The 25,170-nt window shown below is 42.3% G+C and overlaps 1 protein-coding gene across 1 annotated transcript in view; it reads left to right on the top strand.

The window, feature by feature from the left end:
* The window catches only part of VEGFD (vascular endothelial growth factor D), a 109,937-nt gene extending 85,021 nt beyond the window's left edge, over positions 1-24,916 (top strand). Inside the window, exons 4-7 of the mRNA XM_069761048.1 lie at positions 5,499-5,644; positions 13,647-13,750; positions 18,109-18,283; positions 22,734-24,916. Coding sequence (XP_069617149.1) covers positions 5,499-5,644; positions 13,647-13,750; positions 18,109-18,283; positions 22,734-22,854 — 546 coding nt within the window. The 3' untranslated portion in view covers positions 22,855-24,916. The remainder of the gene's footprint in view (positions 1-5,498; positions 5,645-13,646; positions 13,751-18,108; positions 18,284-22,733) is intronic.
* Positions 24,917-25,170: the final 254 nt, after the last annotated feature.

Raw genomic sequence — 25,170 nt, 5'->3', positions numbered from 1 at the left:
GGCGTGCTCTGGCACAGATAAATTGAACAGTCGGCCCTTAGGAAACTTACTACCAGGAATCAAATTGATAGCACAATCGCAATCCCTATGAGGAGGTATGGCACTGGATTTGGGCTCATCAAATACATCCCGGTAATCCGACAAAAACTCCGGGACTTCAGAAGGGGTGGATGACGAAATAGACAAAAATGGAACATCACCATGTACCCCCTGACAACCCCAGCTGGACACAGACATTGATTTCCAATCCAATACTGGATTATGGACCTGTAGCCATGGCAACCCCAAAACGACCACATCATGCAGATTATGCAACACCAAAAAGCGAATATCCTCCTGATGTGCAGGAGCCATGCACATGGTCAATTGGGTCCAGTACTGAGGCTTATTCTTGGCCAAAGGCGTAGCATCAATTCCTCTCAATGGAATAGGACACTGCAAGGGCTCCAAGAAAAAACCACAGCGCCTAGCAAACTCCAAGTCCATCAAATTCAGGGCAGCGCCTGAATCCACAAATGCCATAACAGAATAGGATGACAAAGAGCAAATCAGAGTAACGGACAAAAGAAATTTCGACTGTACCGTACAAATGGTGGCAGACCTAGCGAAACGCTTAGTGCGCTTAGGACAATCGGAGATAGCATGAGTGGAATCACCACAGTAAAAACACAGCCCATTCCAACGTCTGTGTTCTTGCCGTTCAGCTCTGGTCAAAGTCCTATCACATTGCATAGGCTCAGGTCTATGCTCAGATAATACCGCCAAATGGTGCACAGCTTTACGCTCACGCAAGCGTCGATCGATCTGAATGGCCAAAGACATAGACTCATTCAGACCAGCAGGCATGGGAAATCCCACCATGACATCCTTAAGGGCTTCAGAGAGACCCTTTCTGAAAATTGCTGCCAGGGCAAATTCATTCCACTGAGTGAGTACAGACCACTTCCTAAACTTCTGACAATATATCTCTACCTCATCCTGACCCTGACACAGAGCCAGCAAGATTTTCTCTGCCTGATCCACTGAATTTGGTTCATCATAAAGCAATCCGAGCGCCAGAAAAAAACGCATCAACATCACGCAATGCCGGATCTCCTGGTGCAAGGGAAAATGCCCAGTCTTGAGGGTCGCCACGTAACAAAGAAATAATGATTTTCACTTGTTGAACAGGGTCACCTGAGGAGCGAGGTTTCAAAGCAAGAAACAATTTACAATTATTTTTGAAATTCAGAAACTTAGATCTATCCCCAAAAAACAAATCAGGAATTGGAATCCTAGGCTCTAACATCGGATTCTGAACCACAAAATCTTGAATGTTTTGTACCTTTGCAGTGAGATTATTCATACAAGAGGACAGACCTTGAATGTCCATATCTACACCTGTATCCTGAACCACCCAGAGGTAAAGGGGAAAAGAGAGACAAAACACACTGCAAAGAAAAAAAAATGGTCTCAGAACTTCTCTTATCCCTCTATTGAGATGCATTAATACTTTGGGCCACCTGTACTGTTATGACCTGGTGGTTAGGACAATAATGGACCTGGTGGTTAAGAGCACACGGAATGACCTGATAGTTACAAATAATATAGGACGAGCTCTGAGACGTGGGAACTCTGCTGACCGCAATCCCTAATCCTATCACACACACTAGAAATAGCCGTGGATTGCTCCTAACTCTCCCTATGCAACTCGACACAGCCTAAGGAACTAGCTAGCCCTGAAGATAGAAAAATAAAGCCTACCTTGCCTCAGAGAAATTCCCCAAAGGAAAAGGCAGCCCACATATAATGACTGGGAGTAAAGATGAAAATACAAACACAGAGATGAAATAGATTTAGCAAAGTGAGGCCCGACTTACTGAACAGACTGAGGATAGGAAAGGTAACTTTGCGGTCAGCACAAAAAACTACAAAAAGACCATGCAGAGGGCGCAAAAGACCCTCCGCACCGACTCACGGTGCGGAGGCGCTCCCTCTGCGTCCCAGAGCTTCCAGCAAGCAAGACAAAAATCAAAATAGCAAGCTGGACAGAAAAATAGCAAACAAAAGAAAAACAAGCAGGAACTTAGCTTCTGCTGGGAAGACAGGTCACAAGAACGATCCAGGAGTGAACTAGACCAATATTGGAACATTGACAGGTGGCATGGAGCAATGATCTAAGAGGAGTTAAATAGAGCAGCCAGCTAACGAATTAACCTCGTCACCTGTGGAAGGAAACTCAGAAGCCGCAGCCCCACTCACAACCAACAGAGGAAGCCCATGGACAGAACCAGCCGAAGTACCATTCATGACCACAGGAGGGAGCTTGACAACAGAATTCACAACACCCCGGGCTGCAAACGCACCAAATAACATCTCTCAAATTAACTCGGTGCGTTCCGCCAGCCCTAACAGTTGGACCATCATTTATTTTTCAACAGAACAATGACCCCAAGCACACCTCCAGGCTGTGTAAGGGCTATTTGACCAAGAAGGAGAGTGATGGGGTGCTACCCCAGATGACCACCAAAGCAAAACGTGGCTACGTTGAAGAACCTAGAATATAAGACATATTTTCAGTTGTTTCACACTTTTTTAATAAGTATATAATTCCACATGTGTTAATTCACAGTTTTGATGCCTTCAGTGTGAGTGTACAATTTTCATATCAAAAACCTGACCGGCACATCCAAACATAGACTAAGTGTGAACAGGTGCTGAACCTAGAGTCGCCAACTCGTATATAGTTAAGTAAATAAGGCAGCACACTGCAGCGCTAAAACATGCAAACTTGAAACACGAAATTTGAACTGCATTACTGCACTAGAAATATGAAAAATGAGAGCATTTAGCGCATAAAAATTGGCCATCGTGCACTCCGCCTCCTAGCCACAGGTGTTTTAATTACAGCAGGTCCAATACCCCTCCACAGAGAGAGCGAATTTTAGTCTAGGAAGAGGTTTCACATGTACCCATTCAGATGGAGACGTTTATTCTCAGCGAGGTAAGGCAAGTGTAGGACCTGGTATAAGAGAGATGCCGTAAAGGGGCTACCAGGTACACATAAAATTGGCCATTTTTATGCGCTAAACGCTCTCATTTTTCATATTTCTAGTGCAGTAATGCAGTTCAAATTTCGTGTTTCAAGTTTGCATGTTTCAGCGCTGCAGTGTGCTGCCTTATTTACTTAACTATGTACAATTTTCATAGTCCTGAAACTACAGAAAAAGCTTTAACATTAGGACTACTGGACTCGTGACCCTGACTAGAACTACTGAAGTGCAAGTAGTCAAAATGTCTATAGCAGTAGTCCTAATGTTAAATAAAAAGGTGTGTCCAAACTTTTGGTCTGTACTGTACATATGTATTCCATTTTTTTTTTACTTTTCTGTCAACATATGAAGGCTTCTTGTATTGCAGCACAAATGCCCCATTTAAGGGACTGCTTTTTCTTTTGGTTTAGTTTTTACAACATTTGCTTTTACTTTGCAATAAAAAACCTATATAATCTTTGTTTCTGCTGCCATATATTTAGAGGCATATTTTTTATAAATTTTCTGTCAATTAAGCTGTGTTTCTCGCATTTTTTATGGTGTTCACTATTTGGATAAGATAATGCCAAGATAGGCAATGAGATGACAAATTCAGCCCTCTACCTACATCTTACTGTTTAGATGCCAAGGCCTATATTATATTCTATATTAACCTCAACATCAACAGGATTAAACAACCTGGGTAAGAGTTATCTTCAAACCGGACCATCGTAACACAGTGACAGCTGTAATATGAAGCTGACATCCAATGCATATGGAGCAGGTTCAGCTCCTGAGCCTGCTGCAAACACTCCCTGCACTCTTCATACATTTCCTGTGATATCTGACATAAATATACAGCAAATATTGACCAAATATATTTCAGTCTTAGAAATTCAGTCTTTCTTTCAGCAGACTTATCAGACATGGAGGGTTAGTTCTGTTCTGACACTACATATACGGGAAATAGGACAACTTGGTCATTTATAAGTGTTCCTACAAATGAAAAACCCCATTATTTCAGATATATCTTGACTTATCTTTATCCAAAAAGAAGTGTTCAAAATATGATATAGTGAAAGTTGGGGGTTCTCACAAAAAAAAATGATCAGTTTAAAAAGTTACAATAAAGCCTAATTAGTGAGCCCAACTCAATGGTCTAAATAGATTGAGTAAGCCATATAGAAAAAATGGTAATGTGGATTGGTCTAAACTTATAGCATCATCTCTAGTAACATCCAGGCCTTCAAGTCTAAGTCATTGACCAATCCACGGTTGAGAATTATTGACATATGGGTAACAATGGAATAGTATAGATCACCAGGAAACTAAATAACTTTATTTTGCCCTGTTTCTGCTGGGACTTGGCAGCGGAGGTTGGTATCCTATAAAACATATGGCAATGGTCACCAGAGGTTCACCCTATTAGACCCTTAATTGGACCTATCTAGATCAATAGTCATAATAATTAATAAACAAATAAACAAAAAATAACAGTCAAAATATGTTTTAATTATCCTGATCCCAAAAGATGGTCCCCCAGCTAATAATATACAGTTAAATGCATTCCTAAATAAATCAGAAAAAAACACATTACTACATGGTTTACCACTATAATGGCATAGCTATGTCTCGGTGGATTTTCTCTCCCGCTATTAGAGGTTTCTCAGGATAAAATGTTTGGTCCACAGAAAAAACTCTATTGTGGAGCACTCTGATCAGATGCTCGTGTATGCGCCTAGATGGATGCCTTGCATTCACTTATGCTTCATATCCAATAAACTTCAACATCACAGTTTCTACCAAAAATCTACACACAATGGGGAAAAATTATTAAAGAGATAAAGTATCTCTTGTATCAATTTTGTTAATATGTTCTTTCATAGGAACAAAAAAAACAGAATGCCTACAGGAAGCATGATGGAGACTAATGGTGTCGATGGACCTCATTGACTATATTGGAACCCATTGGGTTTCCATCAAGTTATGTCAAGGGAGCTGACCACATTTTTAAAGGAATATTCTCATATTCTTAAATAGGTAAAATTTTAAAGTGCTTGTGAAAACTTTGCAACTGAAGAACAGAGGGATTTATAATTCTACTGTTTGCTGCTTGCTGTCTAGGTTACTGTCAACCTCTGCAGTCTCTTACCTTATCCTTTGCAATCTAATGGACAAGTAGTGCTGGGGTTACAAACTTTTTTTATAGGGGTGGCAAATGAAGATGGCACGATTTGATGCTGCACTGGTGAAGCTTTCTCTCCTTAGAGCATGGGAAAGCGCACAGTTCTGGTCAGCAGCACTACTATGCTATGGTCCAAACTGTCAATCATCAGGAGCACACCGCCCCCTTAGCAAGCGGGAAATTGAGATCAAGAGGAGCTTGTGCTCCTGAAGATATAAAATGCACGTTTTGTACTTGAATAAAGACAGTAATATGTTTCTTCTCATACTGCACCCTGATGACTCTTATTTTTTTTTCATTAGGTTTTTCAAATTTCCTTGCCTTTGACTCAAGCGCCAGAACCTGTAACTATCAAGATTGCCAATCACACAAGCTGCAAATGTTCCTCCACAGGCTCTCGTTATACATCTACCATCATTCGCAGATCAGTGCGCTATCCAGAATATGGGTAATTATTACGAGATTTCTTCAGTTATTTGCCTGCATCTGACTAGTAATAATAGTGTGTACAACACTCAGGAAATACTTTATCAAATCAATTTTAATGGGCAACTGACTCAGTGTCTGGCACTCGTTACGCTTTGTACGGAACATTTATTTTAAGAGCTGATAAAACCATGCCATTATATTTTCCACTTCACTAACATTCTTCTTATAGAAGAGGACGTTTTTATTCATTTAAAAATGGAGTATACAGGATTGTCTTTGCGTTTAGTGCGGATACATTCCTATGTTGTATTTGATTACCACATAAAATACATAGACAAGGGTCTAATTAGGGCTCATTTACATGGTAAGATTTTACCCCATGATAAAGCATCCATCAACTCTATACAAATTGATAATTGCTCATTTAATGATCCAATTTTTTTTTATTGAATAAAATTGTTATTTACCGGCATTCGCCAAAAGGGTAGCAAACAGTTTCCTTATAGATTGTAAGCTTGCGAGCAGGGTAACTGTTGAAATGTGTTATTTTGTACTATTTTTATTGTCTATACATATCCCCACTTAACTCTAAAGTGCTGCGGAATAAGTTGGTGCTAAAGAAATAAAATTATGATTACAATTATTATTACTGTGCCACAGTAAAGTACACACATCATTCTACATCATTATGACATAGCATAAGAGAACGACGCACTAAACTATACATCAAACTTCTAAACTACACAAACATGCAAGCTGAAAAGAAAAATAGGAAATACAATAAAGTACGATGAACCGTGATAGGGGAAGGGTAATGGGAAAGAGGGTTTAAGGAGGAGTGGGAAATCACAGGCCCAAAGATTTATTGAAAGACAACACACATGGAAGGGAGAACGGGAGGAAAAGGGAATTAGTACTTCTTCTTCACTGTGGTCATTCCAGATGGAATAGTCTCTGAACAGGCTGTGGATCAGCCTGCAGCAGTCCCAGATGGACTTGTTCTCCCTCCTCAATATGTGTTTGTTCCTATTGACCCAAATAGCTTCCTTAGTTCATAAGGTGTCAAGCATTCTGGATGGTTCCTATGGTATGAACTCCAGGGAAGAGTCCGTAAAGTATTGAATGGTACAATAGGCTCGCTTTGGGGACAGAGTTCCTCAGGTCGTCCTCCAGGACATCCAACAGCAAAACAGCAATCCCAAAATACATGCCCAGATGTTTCCTCCATGAAGAGGCATCTTGGGCAGTATCGGATCTTACACAGATTCCAGGCGTTTTCAATGTGTTGGAATAGAGACCTGGAATGTTCTCTTCTTCATCTTTGGCTCTGATGATTTTGTGAATAGTCGTTGGCTTCCACAAATCAGGCTTAAGTCCCTCAAGTTGGTGTTCCCTCATGAACCAGACAATATCTCCATAGAACCAGGGTGCTGACCAGTTGTAGAGGTGGCAGTGGTCACATTTGTTACAGTGGAGTCTCCTCCAAAGAGGAAGCAGGGAAAGCAAGACATGGAGCTGCTCATAGAGCCTCTCGTGACTCTCAGAGTATGGCAAATGCAGTCACACGCGAAGGAGGTCCGCAGAAGGGTGGGGATTTCTGGCATGTCCTTCCTTCTCTTGCGTGGCTCCTTTCAAAAACTTGAGCCCCAAAAGATTGGAGACATGTAAAACAACAAAACAGAGAGTACTCCTTGGGTCTAGAGCTGGCTTTCCACCACTGCTCCGATCTGTCTATATTGGCTCTTGTGGTAACGTTATAACTACAGCAGCCAATCACTGAGCTTAGCACGACATGGTGCAGTCTGAGGAGACACGGGGGTCAGCGGGTGCTCTAGTCTGCTGGCTTGAGACCACATGGACCAGGGCTCATCCCACTGAATGTCCGTTCTCCTTTTACCGTAGGCATAATACTACTCAGACAACACAGGGTGAAGGCAATACAGCTTGCCAATACTTTATTGAACTACAAAACAGGCAATAACCTATAGAACAGTCCCAGCAAAATACCCAAGAGGGTACAAATTACACAGTTTCACCCTTCCGCTGACTCGCCGGGATTAGAGCAGCTGCGACTTCGGAGCTTCCAGGGCTGACTACCCCATCTTTGGAAGGACAGAGAGGAGGTAACGACAAGCTTAGTAAGCCAACAGCCCACTTAGATACATGACCAGGTGACCAGAGGGTCACAACCTTGCTTCTCCAAATGTCTCCATGGAGCCAGATAACCAGTGGGTCCCAATCCTGGCTTCCCCAAACGTATCCAAGAGGCTCAGGTGACCAGTGGGTCCAAATCTTCACTTCCCCAAACACATTTATGGGTTGAGTTATGGTCAATGGAGCAGATCTATATTCTTTCAGTCGGGGCCATGGTTCCCTAAGCTGGCATCCTGCAGAATGTCAAATCTGTGTCACTCGTTATGGAGCCATGATGTCCTGGCTGTTGTCCTTTAGAATGTTCCTTGCAGTGGTTTTGTAAAGAGTCTCTGATTCTGTTGTTACAGAGGCATATACCCCTTATATAGTTCACAACTGTTGTCCTTCAATCCATCATCCAGAGGTCAAGGGGAAGGTGTGATAAGATTAACTCACATTGTTTGAGTATTTAAACAATCTGCATAGTTCATCCTTCTCTTTTTTTGCATGTCAACATGCCATAGGACCCACAAAATGGTCAATCAACATATTTAGCAAACATCCATTGTTCAATGACCCTGCGCCCCTGCCTTGCAAAGATAGCAGACAATAAGTTACAACAGTCAACTCAAAAGTCAGTGTTAAATACTCATACGAACAATAATCTGTGTTTCTTGACTAACCAAAGAGCAAAGACATAAATTCAAAAGTCATCATAAAGATAAGTCTATGCCTAGTGGCTTATTGAAAATAGACATCAGGAAAATTAAATGCTGTGTCATCACACCGTCTACATTAGCAGGGCCGCTGACCTCCGACCTGCAGTGGTAATGTCTGCTGTAGTCGTGACATTACCGCTACAGCCAATACACAGAGACTAATGTAGCAGAGAGCTGGCACTGGACTATTTGTTTTGCTTTTTGGATGTATTTTGACTCCATAGCTAGGTTGTGAGTGTAGGTCACTCTTGAGAGGCCACTTGTAGGTTGTTTCTATGTACCATTATTCACACTAAAGGTACCTTCACACTCAGCGACGCTGCAGCGATACCGACAACGATGCCGATCGCTGCAGCGTCGCTGTTTGGTCGCTGGAGAGCTGTCACACAGACAGCTCTCCAGCGATCAACGATCCCGAAGTCCCCGGTAACCAGGGTAAACATCGGGTTACTAAGCGCAGGGCTGCGCTTAGTAACCCGATGTTTACCATGGTTACCAGCGTAAACGTTAAAAAAACAAACACTACATACTTACCTTCAGCTGTCTGTCCTCCGGCGCTCTGCTTTCCTCTGCACTGTCAGCGCCAGTCAGCCGGAAAGCAGAGCGATGACGTCACTGTTGTGCTTTCCGGCTGGCCGGCGCTGACACAGGATGCAGGAGGAGTGCAGAGAAGCAGAGCGCCGGGGACAGACAGCTGAAGGTAAGTATGTAGTGTTTGTTTTTTTTTACTTTTACCCTGGTAACCAGGGTAAACATCGGGTTACTAAGCGCGGCCCTGCGCTTAGTAACCCGATGTTTACCCTGGTTACCAGTGAAGACATCGCTGGATTGGTGTCACACACGCCGATCCAGCGATGTCAGCGGGAGATCCAGCGAAGAAATAAAGTTCTGGACTTTCCTCAGCGACCAACGATCTCCCAGCAGGGGCCTGATCGTTGGTCGCTGTCACACATAAGGATTTCCTTAACGATATCGTTGCTACGTCACAAAAAGCAACGATATCGTTAACGATATCGTTATGTGTGAAGGTACCTTAAGAGATTTAATCAGATAGCTTGACTCAACTGCAGAGGTAACTATGAAGATCCCTTCAGAATGTTTATTTTCAAGCTGAATTCTTGTAGTTATGCTCACTTGCAGTAGTAGTAACTGCAACAGCTGCAGTAGGTAAAGAAGACTCTTCGGAACCAGAGCTGCTAGACATGTTCCTAAGATGGCTGAAACAGAATGAGGAAAAAAAGAAGGGGGTGTTGCTGACATCAAAGCAGACAAGAAGAGAAGGAGGACAAACTAAAATGCAAACCTTATTGCATAGCAACACAACATGAACAATACAATACTCTATGACTCCCAAGTCATGGAACATGACAGGGTGTCTGAAATCATTTGGGGACCACTTGTTTGAAAGTTGAAAACTCCTTTAAAGCCCCTTGAGGCTTGATTATTAATGGGATAAATTTGGCTCATGACGACATTTTAGAATTTATGATTAGTGTACGTTGGTCTTAAGTAAAAGTGCCCTTTAGGATTACAAGGCTTGGACCAAATATTGATGTAAAAAAAAGAATATAAAGTTGCATGAAAAGACAATAAAACATTCACTATAAAAGACTAGAAATAACCAAAAGCAAGAAGCAACTATGTGGAAAAATTACGCTTTTGCAAAATATTTGATTATACAAAACTTTTATTACCAAATTTCAAACATTCTTTTGCTCGGTGCCAAAGCGTGCGCTGAAATCCAGGAGATGTCTGCAAAATGTAACAGAGCAATGCGTGTCTAATGAAACTTCTTACACAATAAGCAAAAATTCCTTACAAAAAAAGCAGGGACATTATTGTCTGCATTCCTACACACATGTGTTTGTACCATGAATCACCACGGGGGGGACTTCAGATGTTTTTTTTTACCAGTGAAGGGTTTTATGAGGTAAATATAAATTGATTCAATATGAAGAATAGTTTAAATAGTTATATCTGAAAGCACGAGGTTATGGCCCTGTCAGGTGTGTCTCCACGTTGTTCTCATTTTGTCCCGGGCAGACCAATATGTGGAGCCATGGTAGAGCATGTTTTCTGCACACGCCAGGAGTGAGGACAAAGGAATGATAAACACCAATCCTTCAGCGCCGTCTGCTTCTTATTAACCTCTTCGGTTTGACTCTGATCTCCTGCAATGTAAAATTACACAAGTCTGGGCCTAAATAATATGAGGTTTGTCTCTGAGGTCAATTAATTTGATGCAGGAGGTATGCTGACAATAAAGAGTGGATCATAAAATTGTGCACAAAAATGCACTCATATGAGGTTTTTTGTTTGACAAAGTGCTCTGTAAGACATAGCTCATGTCTGACCGTGGACTGGCTGGAAGCCACTGATGAAAAATGTAGTCCATAATATTATTTTAATCACTGAAACTTTCTAAATGTTAGATATGCCATAAAAAGGTTACAGGGGTTGTCCACTTTCAGGAAAATGCGCCCCAAACTCTGTAAAATACCTAAATAGCAAGAAGAGCAGCTACTGACTCACCATGGATCCAGTGCCAGCTCTCCATCAATGGTCCAGTCTTCATGTTTTGGCTGCAGTAGTGATGTCACATCAACATCGTGTGACAAGTAGAAGTTGCACTGATGATTCAGAATCATCCACTTCTAGAAAAGTTGTTCTTGTGTCCTGGATCTCTAGGAGAAAGCTGTGTCAGGGAATGTGTCCTGTAAGACTGAACTGAGATAAGCTGCCAAGACCAGGTCTTTCAGAGGAGTGACTGCTGGAAGCATAAAGGCTCTCAGGACAGCCAGGAGCAATCTTTGTTGCTTCAAGATAAGAGAGTGAGAGAGCCGACACCAGACTCATCCCCCTCCACCTCAATGTATGAAGAAGGTATGGTGTTACTCTGTGTAAAGACACTGTGTGTGAAGACAAGTTGTCTGTGAAGTGACTTTCATATCTGTTTGCCGGAAGCATTGTATAAAGAGAAGGGAAAGACAGAAGCTTGATTTAAAACTTATAATTAGCCTCTCCCTGGAAGCTGTTACCTCACATGACTGTGAAAGATTCTGGTTAATGGTCATCCTGAGTAAAATTCCTTCAAGATTCCAAAGTACTCATGTTACTTTGGCCTGCCTCCCCATACTGAGTGGGGGACATACAACAATTTATGCATCATCATCTCTGTATCCAATCACCGAGCTCCGCAGCTGTGCCGAGTTTAATGCCATGATCCGCTGAGCTCAGTGACTGACTGGATTGGTGACATGCACTGTTGACATGACATTACCACTACAGCCAAAACACCGAGACTGGATTAGTGGTGGGGAGCTGGCACTGGACCCATGGTGAATCAATACCTGCTCAGTTTGTTATTTTAGTTATTTTTTAGAGTTTTGGGAACATTTTTCTGAAAGTGGACAAGCACTTTAAGTAATGAAATATAGATTCCCACTATTTGATCGTTTATACATTGTAGGATCTGTTTAGATGCCTTTACAAGATATTATGAGTCTAAGGGGTAAAGTTTCTACTTGTGGAGAGCCCCAAGTTGGTGTAAGGAGACTTATATGCCATGCAGTGCTCCTTTGGGAATATATATGAAAATAGCCTCTTCAGAGAGGAAAAGGACAGCAACTCTAGTGCCACCTATTGGATACAGCGATCGTAAAAGTCAATATTGACCCTTTAACTGTTCATTAAAGGGTCAATATCCTAATTGCCTTATGACTTAGTATAAGAAGCCAAGCCAAATAATCCTTTTACAGACACTTGTTTCAGTGCATTTGCCCATCATTAGTGCAACGCAGGAGATCTGATTTGGCACTAGAGTTTCAGTCCTCATCCTCTCTAAAGAGGATATTTGCAAGATACCCAGTCCAGTATGGAATGCCCATGCACCATTAATGAGTATGTGTTACTCGGCAGGGCCTCCCACCAGCTCCAAAACAGCAGCAAATCCAAGGATATCCGAGGCATCATAGAGATCCTTATAAAAATCTAATCTTTATACTAAAATATTTAAAACACCACAGCAGCGAGGAGACAAAAATAAAGCAACGTTTCAGCCAAATGGCCTTTCTCAAGCCTAAAATACAGTCACAATACACAGACATACAAAGCATCCAATTATTTTTAATTGGGATAAAGGAGTAAGATGTTGCCAGACACCTGTGATAGCATTTTACCTTTTGGTTGAACAACACTATATTGGCATTGCAATTCGACATCCCAGGTACGCCCCCATACAAATGAATTGGTTTTTTTTCCCAGGATAGTAAGTTATCCCTGATCAGTATTATAAGAGGCTAAAGGCGATCAAAGGAAACAACTTATTGATCACTGGGGTTTTGCCCCTTGTCATTCCGAGAATGAAGCTTTGTCTGAAATCAGTGGAAGTCAATCAGACTGACGGAAATTTCCATGTCCAACGTTCCACTTTTACTTGATTTGAATGGAGTATAGTGGTGCATGTTTGATCTCCACTCCATACACAGGGTTTAGCATAGCCCCGTGGAACGTCCGACAATCAGTAAATTATTCCTGTCCCATGGATAGAGGATTACTTGTTGACTTTGGCAAACATTATCGGACGGTCACAGCTACATCGATGGATTCGTCATACATTTTTCTCACCTTGCTTTTTAATACTGCGTTGTGACATGACTGTATTTATTATTACTGTACTGTGGCATCACTATGTGCATTACTTTTGTATCAGGATTCTCCGTTTGTAATCTGCGTACCATAGCATCGCTGCATCATTACTCTGTTAATACTATATTACTCTTGTATGAAGTTGATGTTCTGCGACGTTTAGCCTTCAGCTTTGATATCACCCTTTTTTATTTCCCTGTCTTATAACGTTGATCTACACATTGTTCTAATACTTGCTGTGACTGTGTGCATTATTCCTATACTGTGACCGCATTGAATGCAATAGGTGCTGTCTGGGCAGATCCAATGGTTCCCCTGCGGCATACAACAAAACCATTCATACAAACTGTTAACTATAAATGCCTATAATCATAGCGGGTCCTATTGCAGATTTTGTATTTGTGAGTTTTTTCCTACTTGGTTATGTGGCCACGGAGTACCAGCAGCATGATTGATTATTTGATTATCAATAAGTGAATATTTGATATATTGTATTTACCTTTTACTTGATTTATTTTCTAGTTGTTTTCAAGAAAATAGATATTGTCCTTCTGGTTTCCAGTGGAACAGTACCAAGTGTGAGTGTGTGCTTGAAAAGGATACCCCACTTATCAGAAGAAGGGAAGGTACTGTTCTCACCAGCTGATACCATACACATGTATGTTTCTTCTTTTCTGTCTGGTTGTCCATTGTCATTTTGATAATACATTGCTAACCTATAAAGAATAACTTCCAGATGTTACACTAATTTCTATTTCTTTGAAAGATCTAAAGAAGTGTCCACCACTGGCCACTTGTGATAAGGACAAGGGTCAGATATGCCGCAGATTTCCATGCAGATTGTTCCAACAGAAAATTTCCACCATGTCACAGTACCAGCATTGTGGATAAAATGTTACAATATCATCCACACGCTGTGAAATTTGAGTTGCGCTGCGGATTCGACATCTACAATCAGTTTATGCTGTGTATTTATCCAGCAGATTTCGCCCCTTGTGGTGCAAAGTAAGGGCTCATGCAGATGCCCATGCAAAGCACACGGACTAGCCGCAGCTCTTTGGACCCGAGTGTTGAGAGCTTCATATAAATATACCAAGCAGTCATGTTCTGCTGGGGAAACTGGCATTGCGGTCCGAGATCAGATATGATCGGAAGTCTACATGAGCACTTAGGGTATGAGCATACGACGTCTTGTTCAGGCGGGTACCTTCCGTAACCGGCCTGAAAAAAAGCTAAATGAACACTAAAAAGAATGAACATATCCACTGCAATGAAAAAACGACTAGCTGTTCATGTGCTGAGTCTTTGGAGCTTCTTTCAACGGCTTCAGGTTTCCAAAGATACAAAGTGAAAAGGTGTTCCAAACAGAAGCCGTCCTTCAGGCAGCTTCTGCTTGGAAGCCGCTCACTAATTTATGCAGTATACGGAAAGTAAAAGATATACAATATAATTTTAAACAAACAACGGCAAAGATGTTGCAAAAAAAAAAACAACAACCGAAAAGATGCTGAAAAAAATGCATCAGGAAACATACGCTAGCATTACCTGAAGCAACCGTTGCTTGAAAAAACTAGTAGGGTAAGCACATGTCCAAAAGATATCAGATAAATATATGCCCTTAAACGTTTTTTTCCGGTGAAAACAAGTTCTCACCTATCAACAGAATAGGTGAAAATGTATTGATTGATTGGGGTCCGACTGCTGGGATCCATATCGATTGGTAGAATGGGGAATTTTTAATCCCATTAGAGTGGAGCGGCAGTGCGCATGCTTGACCACTATGGATCTGCTTTTTATGGTTCATACCCATCACCGTAAACAAACAAAATATCCAATATCATCCAGAAAAGTTGGACGAGTGTCATGCAAGTGTCATGCGATTTACATGTGAGTGCAATGCGATTTTTATCACCTAGCATCCGAATGACATCCAATTTACATTTGAAAGCAGTCTGATTGCAATGCGATTTTAACATGAGCTTTTACATAGAGAATTACTTTTTAAGCATAGTTTTCAAAGGAAATATTCATATATATATATATATATATATATATACATATATACACAGTATATATGTATATATATATATATGCAATTTCAAGATAAATAGATACAGATAGATAGATAGATAGATACAAATACGGTATGTGATTGAGATATATAATCAGTGCCCCATATAGTGTCCTACAGTATAATGGTCCCATATAATACCCTAAATTATTATGGCCCCACATAATGCTCCAAAGTATAATGGCCCCATATAATGCCCAAAAGTATAATGGCCCCATATAATGTCCAAGAGTATAATGGCCTCACACAGTGCCCCACAGTATAATGGCCCCATATAGTATATAGTGCCCCATGGTATAATGACCTCATATACTGCCCCACAGTATAATGGCCCCATGTAGTGCCCCACAATATAATGTGCCCCACAGCATAATGGCCTCATATAGTGCCCCACAATATTCAGTGCCTTGCGAAAGTATTCGGCCCCCTGGAGCTTTTCAACCTTTTCCCACAAATCATGCTTCAAACATAGAGATACCAAATGTAAATTTTTGGTGAAGAATCAACAACAAGTCGAACACAATTGTGGAGTTGAACGAAATTTATTGGTTATTTAAAATTGTTGTGGAAATTCAAAAACTGAAAAGTGGGGCGTGCAATATTATTCGGCCCCTTTAACTTAATACTTTGTTGCGCCACCTTTTGCTGCGATTACAGCTGCAAGTTGCTTGGGGTATGTCTCTATCAGTTTTGAACATCGAGAGACTGAAATTCTTGCCCAGTCTTCCTTGGCAAACAGCTCGAGCTCAGTGAGGTTTGCTGGAGATCGTTTGTGAACAGCAGTTTTCAGCTCTTTCCACAGATTCTCGATTGGATTGAGGTCTGGACTCTGACTTGGCCATTCTAACACCTGGATACGTTTATTTATGAACCATTCCATTGCAGATTTTGCTTTATGTTTGGGATCATTGTCTTGTTGGAAGACAAATCTCCGTCCCAGTCTCAGGTCTTTTGCAGACTCCAACAGGTTTTCTTCAAGAATGGTCCTGTATTTGGCTCCATCCATTTTCCCATCAATTTTAACCATCTTCCCTGTCCCTGCTGAAGAAAAGCAGGCCCAAACCATGATGCTGCCACCACCATGTTTGACAGTGGGGATGGTGTGTTCAGGGTGATGAACTGTGTTGCCTTTTTTTCCAAAAAATTCAATTTTGGTTTCATCTGACCAGAGACCTTCTTCCACATGTTTGGTGTGTCTCCCAGGTGGCTTGTTGCAAACTTTAAATGACACTTTTTATGGGTATCTTTGAGAAATGGCCTTCTTCTTGCCACTCTTCCATAAAGGCCAGATTTGTGCAGTGTACGACTGATTGTTGTCCTATGGACAGACTGTCCCACCTCAGCTGTAGATCTCTGCAATTCATCCAGAGTGATCATGGGCCTCTTGGCTGCATCTCTGATCAGTCTTCTCCTTGTTTGAGGTGACAGTTTAGAGGGACGGCCAGGTCTTGGTAGATTTGCAGTGGTATGATACTCCTTCCATTTCAATATGATCGCTTGCACAGTGCTCCTTGGGATGTTTAGAGTTTTGGAAATCATTTTGTATTCAAATCCGGCTTTAAACATCTCCACAACAGTATCACGGACCTGCCTGTTGTGTTCCTTGGTCTTCATGATGCTCTCTGTGCTTCAAACAGAACCCTGAGACTATCACAGAGCAGGTGCATTTATACAGAGACTTGATTACACACCGGTGGATTATATTTATCATCATTAGGCATTTAGGACAACATTGGATCATTCAGAGATCCACAATGAACTTCTGGAGTGAGTTTGCTGCACTGAAAGTAAAGGGGCCGAATAATATTGCACGCCCCACTTTTCAGTTTTTGAATTTCCACAAAAATTTAAAATACGGTAAACAATAAATTACGTTCAACTTCACAATTGTGTTCCACTTGTTGTTGATTTACATTTGGTATCTTTATGTTTGAAGCATGATATGTGGGAAAAGGTTGAAAGGTTCCAGGGGACCGAATACTGTAATGTGCCCCACAGTATAATGGCCCCATATAGTGCCCCATCCTAGTATATGTCTTCCATTCTGTTATAGGTTCCTCCATCATGATCCCCATCATGGTATATCTACCCCATCCTGGTATATGTTCACCATCCTGTTACATATTCCCCCATCTTGGTTTATGTCCCCATCCTAGTATATCGCCCCCATATATTCAATGCATAGAGAAAAAAATAAACACTTCTACTCACCTTCCCTGCTCTCCCCTGCAACGCAGCATCCACTTCTGTGTCAGTTTGTTCAGAGCATAGCAGAGTGATGATTTCCCTGCTGTGCTCTGAACAGGTTGGCGGTGAGCGGTGATCACAGCCTGTACTGCAATACTGATGATAGGTTGCAATCACCGCTCCTCTCAGGCCGCCAATAGTCACCTCACCGCGGACCTCCATTACCCAGCATCTCCTCTCCACACCAGCTCCTGTCGTCACATGGACAGAGCATTGTGGGTGATGACAGAGGGAAAGTGCAGACTGCAGCATATACTGTGGGCTACACAAAGATAGCACCGATCACCTTCCACAGCTGTGACCTGGACAGCCTAGTCAGGGGGCATACCCAGTTCACAGCTAGAGTCAGGAGGAGCAGCCTCAATAAAAGAGATGCGGTCGGACAGCGTGTAAGTGTTGTGCTAATACACTTACACACACCCCAAATGCAAATGGCAGACCCCAGTGGCTAAAATAAAAATTAACAAATCAAAAAACTATTAAATTGGTATATTTAATTTTGTATTAAAAATAATTGAATATATAATCAATAACTATTAATACAAAAATAAAAATTGTGTATTAGCCGCCTGAGCAGGGTGAATCTGTCTGTCTGTAATGAGATAAATATATACCTTTATCGAATGCATATAGATATTAATACATTATGCATTGCTTTTGGCTTAGAGTTGGCTTTATGTGGCGCACACATGGAGTTTGAAGACAGTTGTGAATGTGTGTGCAAGCTGAAATGTCCCGGGAGCCTTGTACTCAACAGCGAGAATTGTACCTGTAATGAATGCAGTGAAAGTCTGGATAGCTGCTGTGAAAAGAAGAAAATATATCACCCAGAAACCTGCAGGTGAGGACCACCAATGATGAGTATTACACTACTGATGATAAGGATTGATAGCCTTCAATACACATTAGACTAACGTTGGTCAAACCCACCAATGTCAGTCTAATGTGTGCGGGGATCCGTACAGATGATTGTCGTGGGAGTTAAGGATCCAGTATTTCAGAGTTTGAGCTGACAGTCCTTTTGTTCTTGGCGAGATAAACCGCCTCTGGAGATGTTCGGCTCTTTCATAGAGAACACAGGAGAGCTCAGCAAAAAAAGCGTTCCTGTGTATGGAAGAGTCAGGCGAGATAGCTGTTGGGCAGAACCATTGTTTGTCTGACAGATATCTAAGGTGTGTGTGTGGCTTAAATATTCACTTGCATTTCACTTGTTTGAATTGCCCTGATGGAAAATGCTCCAAACTATGCACTGACCAAGGAAAGGCTTCAAAACTCCTCAACAACTTCCTAAAGAAGGAATGTTTCTTGGAGCAGTTTCTACTACAAAACTTGTAATTTTTGATCTTCTCAAAAAAAAACCTCCATGTGCACATACCCTAAAGATTGGTAGGTGATGAGCGAGTGTGCACGATACTCCATCAAGCATCAGGATACTCGTTACTCCATTGAGTATCACGGGAGCTCAAGCGCTACGCTAAGTTCCCGCCTTGCATGTTTAGCAGGTGTTAGGCAGCCAATAAACATGCAGGGATTGCCTGCCTTACACAGTAAGCCGTAGAAATGTTGTCTACTGGCATTATTGTGATCGGCAACCACATCGCATTATCGGTAGTGATGATCGAGCACTAAAATGCTCGAGTGCTGGGTACGAGCTCGACTCGAGTACCGAGCAGTGGCAAGCATGCTAGCTCATCAGTAGTAGGGAGTCCATAGGATAGACCTCAGTGATAATTAAATAAAGGAACATCTTCATGATATGCCATTGTAACGGGAGCGAGGGCTGTAGTCGTGGTTTTCAATGGTGGCTGCTTCAGCGCACCCTGGCCCTCCGTCACATGCACACAATGTCCCAGCGGTAGCAGTAGCGTACCATTCTGTCCGCTTTCCTGTCCATCCAGATAATTTCTGGTTCTCTGGGAGTCTCCCTCTTGAGGCAGAGTCAGGTTCCAACTTAAAACAAACAATTTTACTCAGTTCCTTTGTCAGCTCGTCCAGTTCACATTTAGGTACAGCACCAGATACTTCATAAGACATGACATTTTCTTTCCCTGTGCTGTCCCTCACTTCTTTAGGAAGATTGCAGGATCGTACCGTTGTCCATGGTACTGCAGCATTCTGTCTGACAGGTCTGATCGTCTTTAGAAGTTCCCAGTCCGTTTCGTCCCAGACACGCAGGTGTCTTCCTATATAGCTGTCTGCCATTATGACGAAGCTGCCCTGCATTCCTTTTCTTCACTGGCAATCGTTACTCCTGGGCCCTGGACGAGCTGGGCTCCTTTTCTTAAAACAACGTTGCGTGGCTCAACTGCCCTTTACGGGCTCTGAGGCCCTATTGACTAAATGCAGGAAGCTCTCTATACTTTACACAGTTGGCCCCTCATAATTAACTAGTTCCTATCCTATTGCTATCTTATACTATTGTGCCCCCCTCTAGTGGGATAATCTGAACACTACACTTTCCCTACACAATAACATTTAACGGTCATATACAATAGAGCAGCATTATACAGTTCACAGCATAACATATTAAATATACCAGCTTGTCAGGGACGTAAAAACCCTGGCGAGGGAGAGTGGGCACAACTAGTCCTTGTATACCACTTACACTCCCCCCTCCTTTAAGTATGGTCATCCCCGACCATATATGGCTGGCAGAATAAATCTTTAATTTTTACAGTAAAATACTCCGCGCAGGGAGGTAAACAATGAAACAAGGTGAAAAGAGTCTGTTAAAACGTCCACTTACTTGTCATATAAAAACTATTTGTTGCCGGAGAAAGTCTTTTAGCTCCACAATAAAGTCCATTTTCCCATGGCAGCTCTAAACAGGTGCTTAGTGACAGTCCCTCAGCTGGCACCACAAGTCCATATGGCTCCTGTCCCTTTTATTTTCAGGAACCCAAGCACATTAACACAGTCCATATTAAATAATCCGGACCTTCCCATCAGGTCCTCAGTCCTTGGGGGTCTTTACCCTCCCTCCTTTGCATGGAATACAGCCCATTAAACACATATGCGCTGCTAGTTCCTAAAAATAAGGTTCAAGTTGAATACACTAAAACACAGTCCTTTTAGTAGCCACATACAGTCTGTTTGCAGTCCAAGGGCCCGTAACCCCGCAGGGTTAAGGTCCTGCAATCCAGCAGGGGAAGCGCAATGTGCGCAAAAGAGCTGGGAGAGGGGAAAATTAACATTCAATTTTTAACCATGGCCCATATCGGCCACACTGCACCCAACTCTAGTGCTCTAGGGCTCCTTTTCCCACAGGGACGCAGAACAGTCCCATTTTCATACTGTGCAATGAGCACTATTTTCCTTTAAAGTTCAGACATGACTTCAGTGACAAGCATCCCGTGCCGCTTTATCCCACATCAGGCTCCATGCCGTGTTCTAGCTGATGATGACTGCAGCCTCAAATTTCATGTACTGCAATGACAGGGCAGGGGCAGAACATGGCCGTGCAGTGACCAGAGAACAGGGGGCCGACTGTGCCTGTTCCGGGCCCGCATAGAGTTCCAGATCATCTTCCTGGTGCAAACTAACGGCCATGGCGAAGTACCCCCAAGAGCCATCCTCCTTAAAGAAATTGACCCAGTCTCCTTCCCTCAGGGGCCTCCCGTACGTAACTGAGGCAGTATTCATATAGATCTTCGCATTGGTACAGCATTATACAGCTCACAGCATAACATATTAAATATACCAGCTTGTCAAGGACGTAAAAACACGGGCGAGGGAGAGTGGGCACAACTAGTCCCTGTATACCCCTTACATCATCACTTACTAAAATTAGAATACCGGCTAAACAACTTCTATTTCTGACGCTCTTTATAGAGGTTTTATGGCTTTAGAAAAACAGAGCTGCATTCTTCTGGAAATAGTGCCAGTGTCAAAGGAAAGAAGTGTGACTTAAGCCTCTTTCACACTTCCGTCTTTTGTCTCACGTCAAAATCCATTGATTTTTGAAAATGCAGGATCCTGCAAAAAAGTTTGCAGGATCCTGCATTTTCCCATAGACTTGTATTAGCGACGGATTGTGACGGATGGCCATCCGTTTCATCCGTCGTGCACTGGATCCGTCGGAAAATAGCGGTCCGTCGTGGAGAGAAAACGTTTATAGGAACATTTTTTTCTGCACGTCGGAAAACCGGTCAGCGACGGGTCCTGCGCTGTCCGTCGTCGGCTAAAATGGAAGCCTATGGACAGAGGATCCGTCACTGACTGTCACACACAAGAATCCAGCGACGTATCACGTTTTTTTCCTTCTGAGCATGCCCGGAAGGATTTTCAAGGCAGGGGGGAAAAAAAACTCTCTCTCTCTCTAGTCCCCGGAATACCAAGTCCCATATCAACACCGGAAAAGCTCAGCCGACGCATCCGTCTTTACACTGGATGCGTTCCCTCCGTTGTATCACTATTTTATCGACATCCGTCGGCACGTCTTCCCGACGCATTAGGACGGGAGACTGCCAATGGAAGTGTGAATGAAGCCTAACACAAGATATGAAATGCATCCTTGTTTTTGTCCAAATTATTGGCATAAATGTATGCAGCCACTGAGTGGCATATCAAAGCGTTATATACCAAATATATAGTATGGTGTATTCTCTAATTTGACCACTTTTCTCCAACTTTTAAAATAATTTAGAACAATGTTTCTCTCATTTTAGACAGTGGAAGCTTAAAAGATTATGCCCAAGATTTGTATATCGATTGCCTAACTGTGAGATAGAGCATCGGTTTGAGATCATTGGAAGTCCACCACTTAGCGGTCATAAGCTCTCTGTGGCCTGATATGAAAACAGTGGAAAGCCAGGACAACACAGCTCCGTACATTTTGTAATGGCCATTCTCAGATACTGCAGCTCAGCTCCTATTGAAGTGAATGTGATTTGAGCTGCAGTACCCAAGAACAGCCACTACAGAGTGTCTAGAGTGGTGGTTTTCTTGCTACGTACACTATGTACATACAGCCGCAGCAAGAGATGCAAATAGCTAGCGTTGGACCACCACCTGTCTGATATTCATGACTTATTGTAAGGATGGGTCATCAGAATAACAGTCTTGGTCTACTCTTTTAAAGGAGGTGTCCATTACTATATATGAGCAGCTAAGCAGGAACATAGTCTACAGGATCTTCATAGCAACACTGCACCTCACAGAAATCAGATGGGGACATACTGTGATCATAATCTCCAGGTTGTTTCAGAAGTTTAATATATAAAAATGAGTTTGTACGTGGTATGGTTTCTGGTAAATCATTAATATTTTGATATGCTTACTTTTTGTTACAGCTGTAAAGATGATTGTCCATTCCAAACCAAAGTGTGCCCAGGTGGTAGAAGAGTGTGCGCAAAACAGTTCCCCTGTCTCAGAAGAGGACACTTCCCATACCATAGCAGGGAAAGTCCATGAGAAGTCTTCAAAATTCGTGGACTTCACAAGACAATTTGGAACTGTACCAGAGAAGCACAACTCATTTATCTAACATATTGGTAATAAAGTGGACAATGATGTCTGAAAAGAAATACTAGAGGTATAAACATTTCTCACTGTATTTCTATTGTGATGGATCTACAGAATCAACCCAACCATGAACAGACGGGTCTTTGAAGGCACCTGAAGCTGGTCAGTGCAATCACCTCATCTGGACCGAACTTCATATCTTTCTCCACAATACATGACCCATGAGGGACTAACTGGCCATTGGTCCTGTGACATCGGTGTTGATCTCTACAATTTTTGGCATGAAAGCAGAATCAACCACAATTGGGTTATTCATTCTCACAAACTTTTTGGACCGGAGATGTCAGCTTGGGAATCTTAACCCACGTTTACGTGGATAAGAACAATGGAAGCCACCACTGGTCTGAACCTAAAATGACAGTCAGGATCCTCAAATTACCTAAAACAGAAAACTGTATCTTCAAAAATCCCTTTGCAGAGTTATATATTTTTTTTCAGATCACATATTCATATGGAATGAATGGTATGTACAGGACATAGGAAATAATCAAAGTTATAACATACTAAAAGTTTTTAAAATGAGAATCATAGTTGTCACACAGTCATAGCAATGGTCTGAAGCTGCCAAGAGGGAAGCTCGGGCATACATTTTTAACAGAGCATTGCGCTTAAAGGGAACCTGTCATGTTATGAAATGCTGTTAATTTGCAGGTTAATAGTGTTACAATGCTGTCCGGCCATTTTACTAAAATGCGATTGCCAGTAGAAAATTAACTTTCTTCCTACTGGTAGCAGCTGGATTTCAGTCATAAAAGCGTGCCGGAGCAGCTACACTCATCTCTTGCAGTATTGTGAGTGCTGGCTGTAAGCACACCCCGGCACTGACTGACAGCTCGCGCTGTGTGCATCTAAGCAGAGCCAGCAATCAAAGTGCAGGGTTGGGGCTTACAGTCGCCGCTAACAATGTGAGACATGACTGTAGCCACTCCGGGTATGTTTCTATGACTGAAAGCCAGTGGCTCTTGGGAGGAATAAAGTACAATTTCTCCTTGTAGCCGCATTTTAGTAAAGTAGCTGGGCAGCATTGCGAATTAACCCTATGTCTGCAGGTTAATAGCATTTGGGAACATGATAGGTTTCCTTTAAAGAGAATTTATGATCTCGGTCTTTGTGCTAGATGAGCGCCGCCGCATACTTTACAAAGCTGTTATCAAACGGCAACATAATTACAGCGGTTAGTGTTTGGTAACAGCGCAGTAGCGTACAAAGCTTATCTGCACAGAGCAGGATCTCGCTCTTTCAGTTCGAAAGCGGCCATTGCGAGCCATGGGATCCTGCTCTACTTGCCAGCATTCCACAACTGAGACATTCATGCCCAAATTTTTCCCAGAAAGTCGGGCCCTTTTGGGGAACATTAGGGAACCTTCTGAACACTTTTGTTAATACATGATATTAATAAAAAGATCACCAATCTGAGGCGGTGCGCTCTTTTTTTAAATAAAAAGTGCTGTGCGGTTGGTCAACATTCATATATGCTTGTTAAAGGAGTTATACACCACTAGGACAATCCCTTCTTAAAATAAATGTTATGCCTCCATAAAATAATAAAACCTATACTCACCTCCTGTGCCGACTCCATTACAGCCGTGTCGGCACTCGCGGTTCCAGGGCTATCATACGGTGAAATGACACGTGATGCGCTGGCGCCACTGTGTCCGGCCTCGGGCAGACTGAACATGAAGAGGAAATCCAGGCTGCAGCTGATCCCCAGCTTCCTCTTCATGTTCAGTTTGTCCGAAGGTGAAGACAATGAGGCCAGATCTGATTGAGTGCCGGCGTCACGAGTCACACACCGCATCACAGCCCCGGGGAGAGCCAGTGCTGACACCGTGGTGAGGTGATATAGCTTTTATTATTTTATTGGGGCCGAGCAATTAGTTTTAAGGGAATCTGTCACCACTTTTTTGGGCTACCAAGTAAAAATATCTTTCAATTTAGTGTCACCTATGCATTACACAAGTACTTTTGATACCCCTTGACTCCCCACATATGATCCATAAATACCTTTTTTATTCCTCCCGCACTGTATGTTAATATAGTCGGTCCGGTCTGATGGGCGTGGCTTATTTTCCATCTCTCCCCCCCTCCTCACTTGCTCTACGCATTCCTTTTGGTTAATTTCGCCGATCGCGTAGAGATTTCGCGCATGCGCATTCAAATGGCCTCTTGGGCGTGCGCAGTATGCTTTGCCCAACAGTATTGCGA

The sequence above is a fragment of the Ranitomeya imitator genome, chromosome 3 (genome assembly GCF_032444005.1).
Source record: "Ranitomeya imitator isolate aRanImi1 chromosome 3, aRanImi1.pri, whole genome shotgun sequence".
Taxonomy (NCBI): Eukaryota; Metazoa; Chordata; class Amphibia; order Anura; family Dendrobatidae; genus Ranitomeya; species Ranitomeya imitator.
This window is presented reverse-complemented; position numbering and strand designations above follow the sequence as displayed.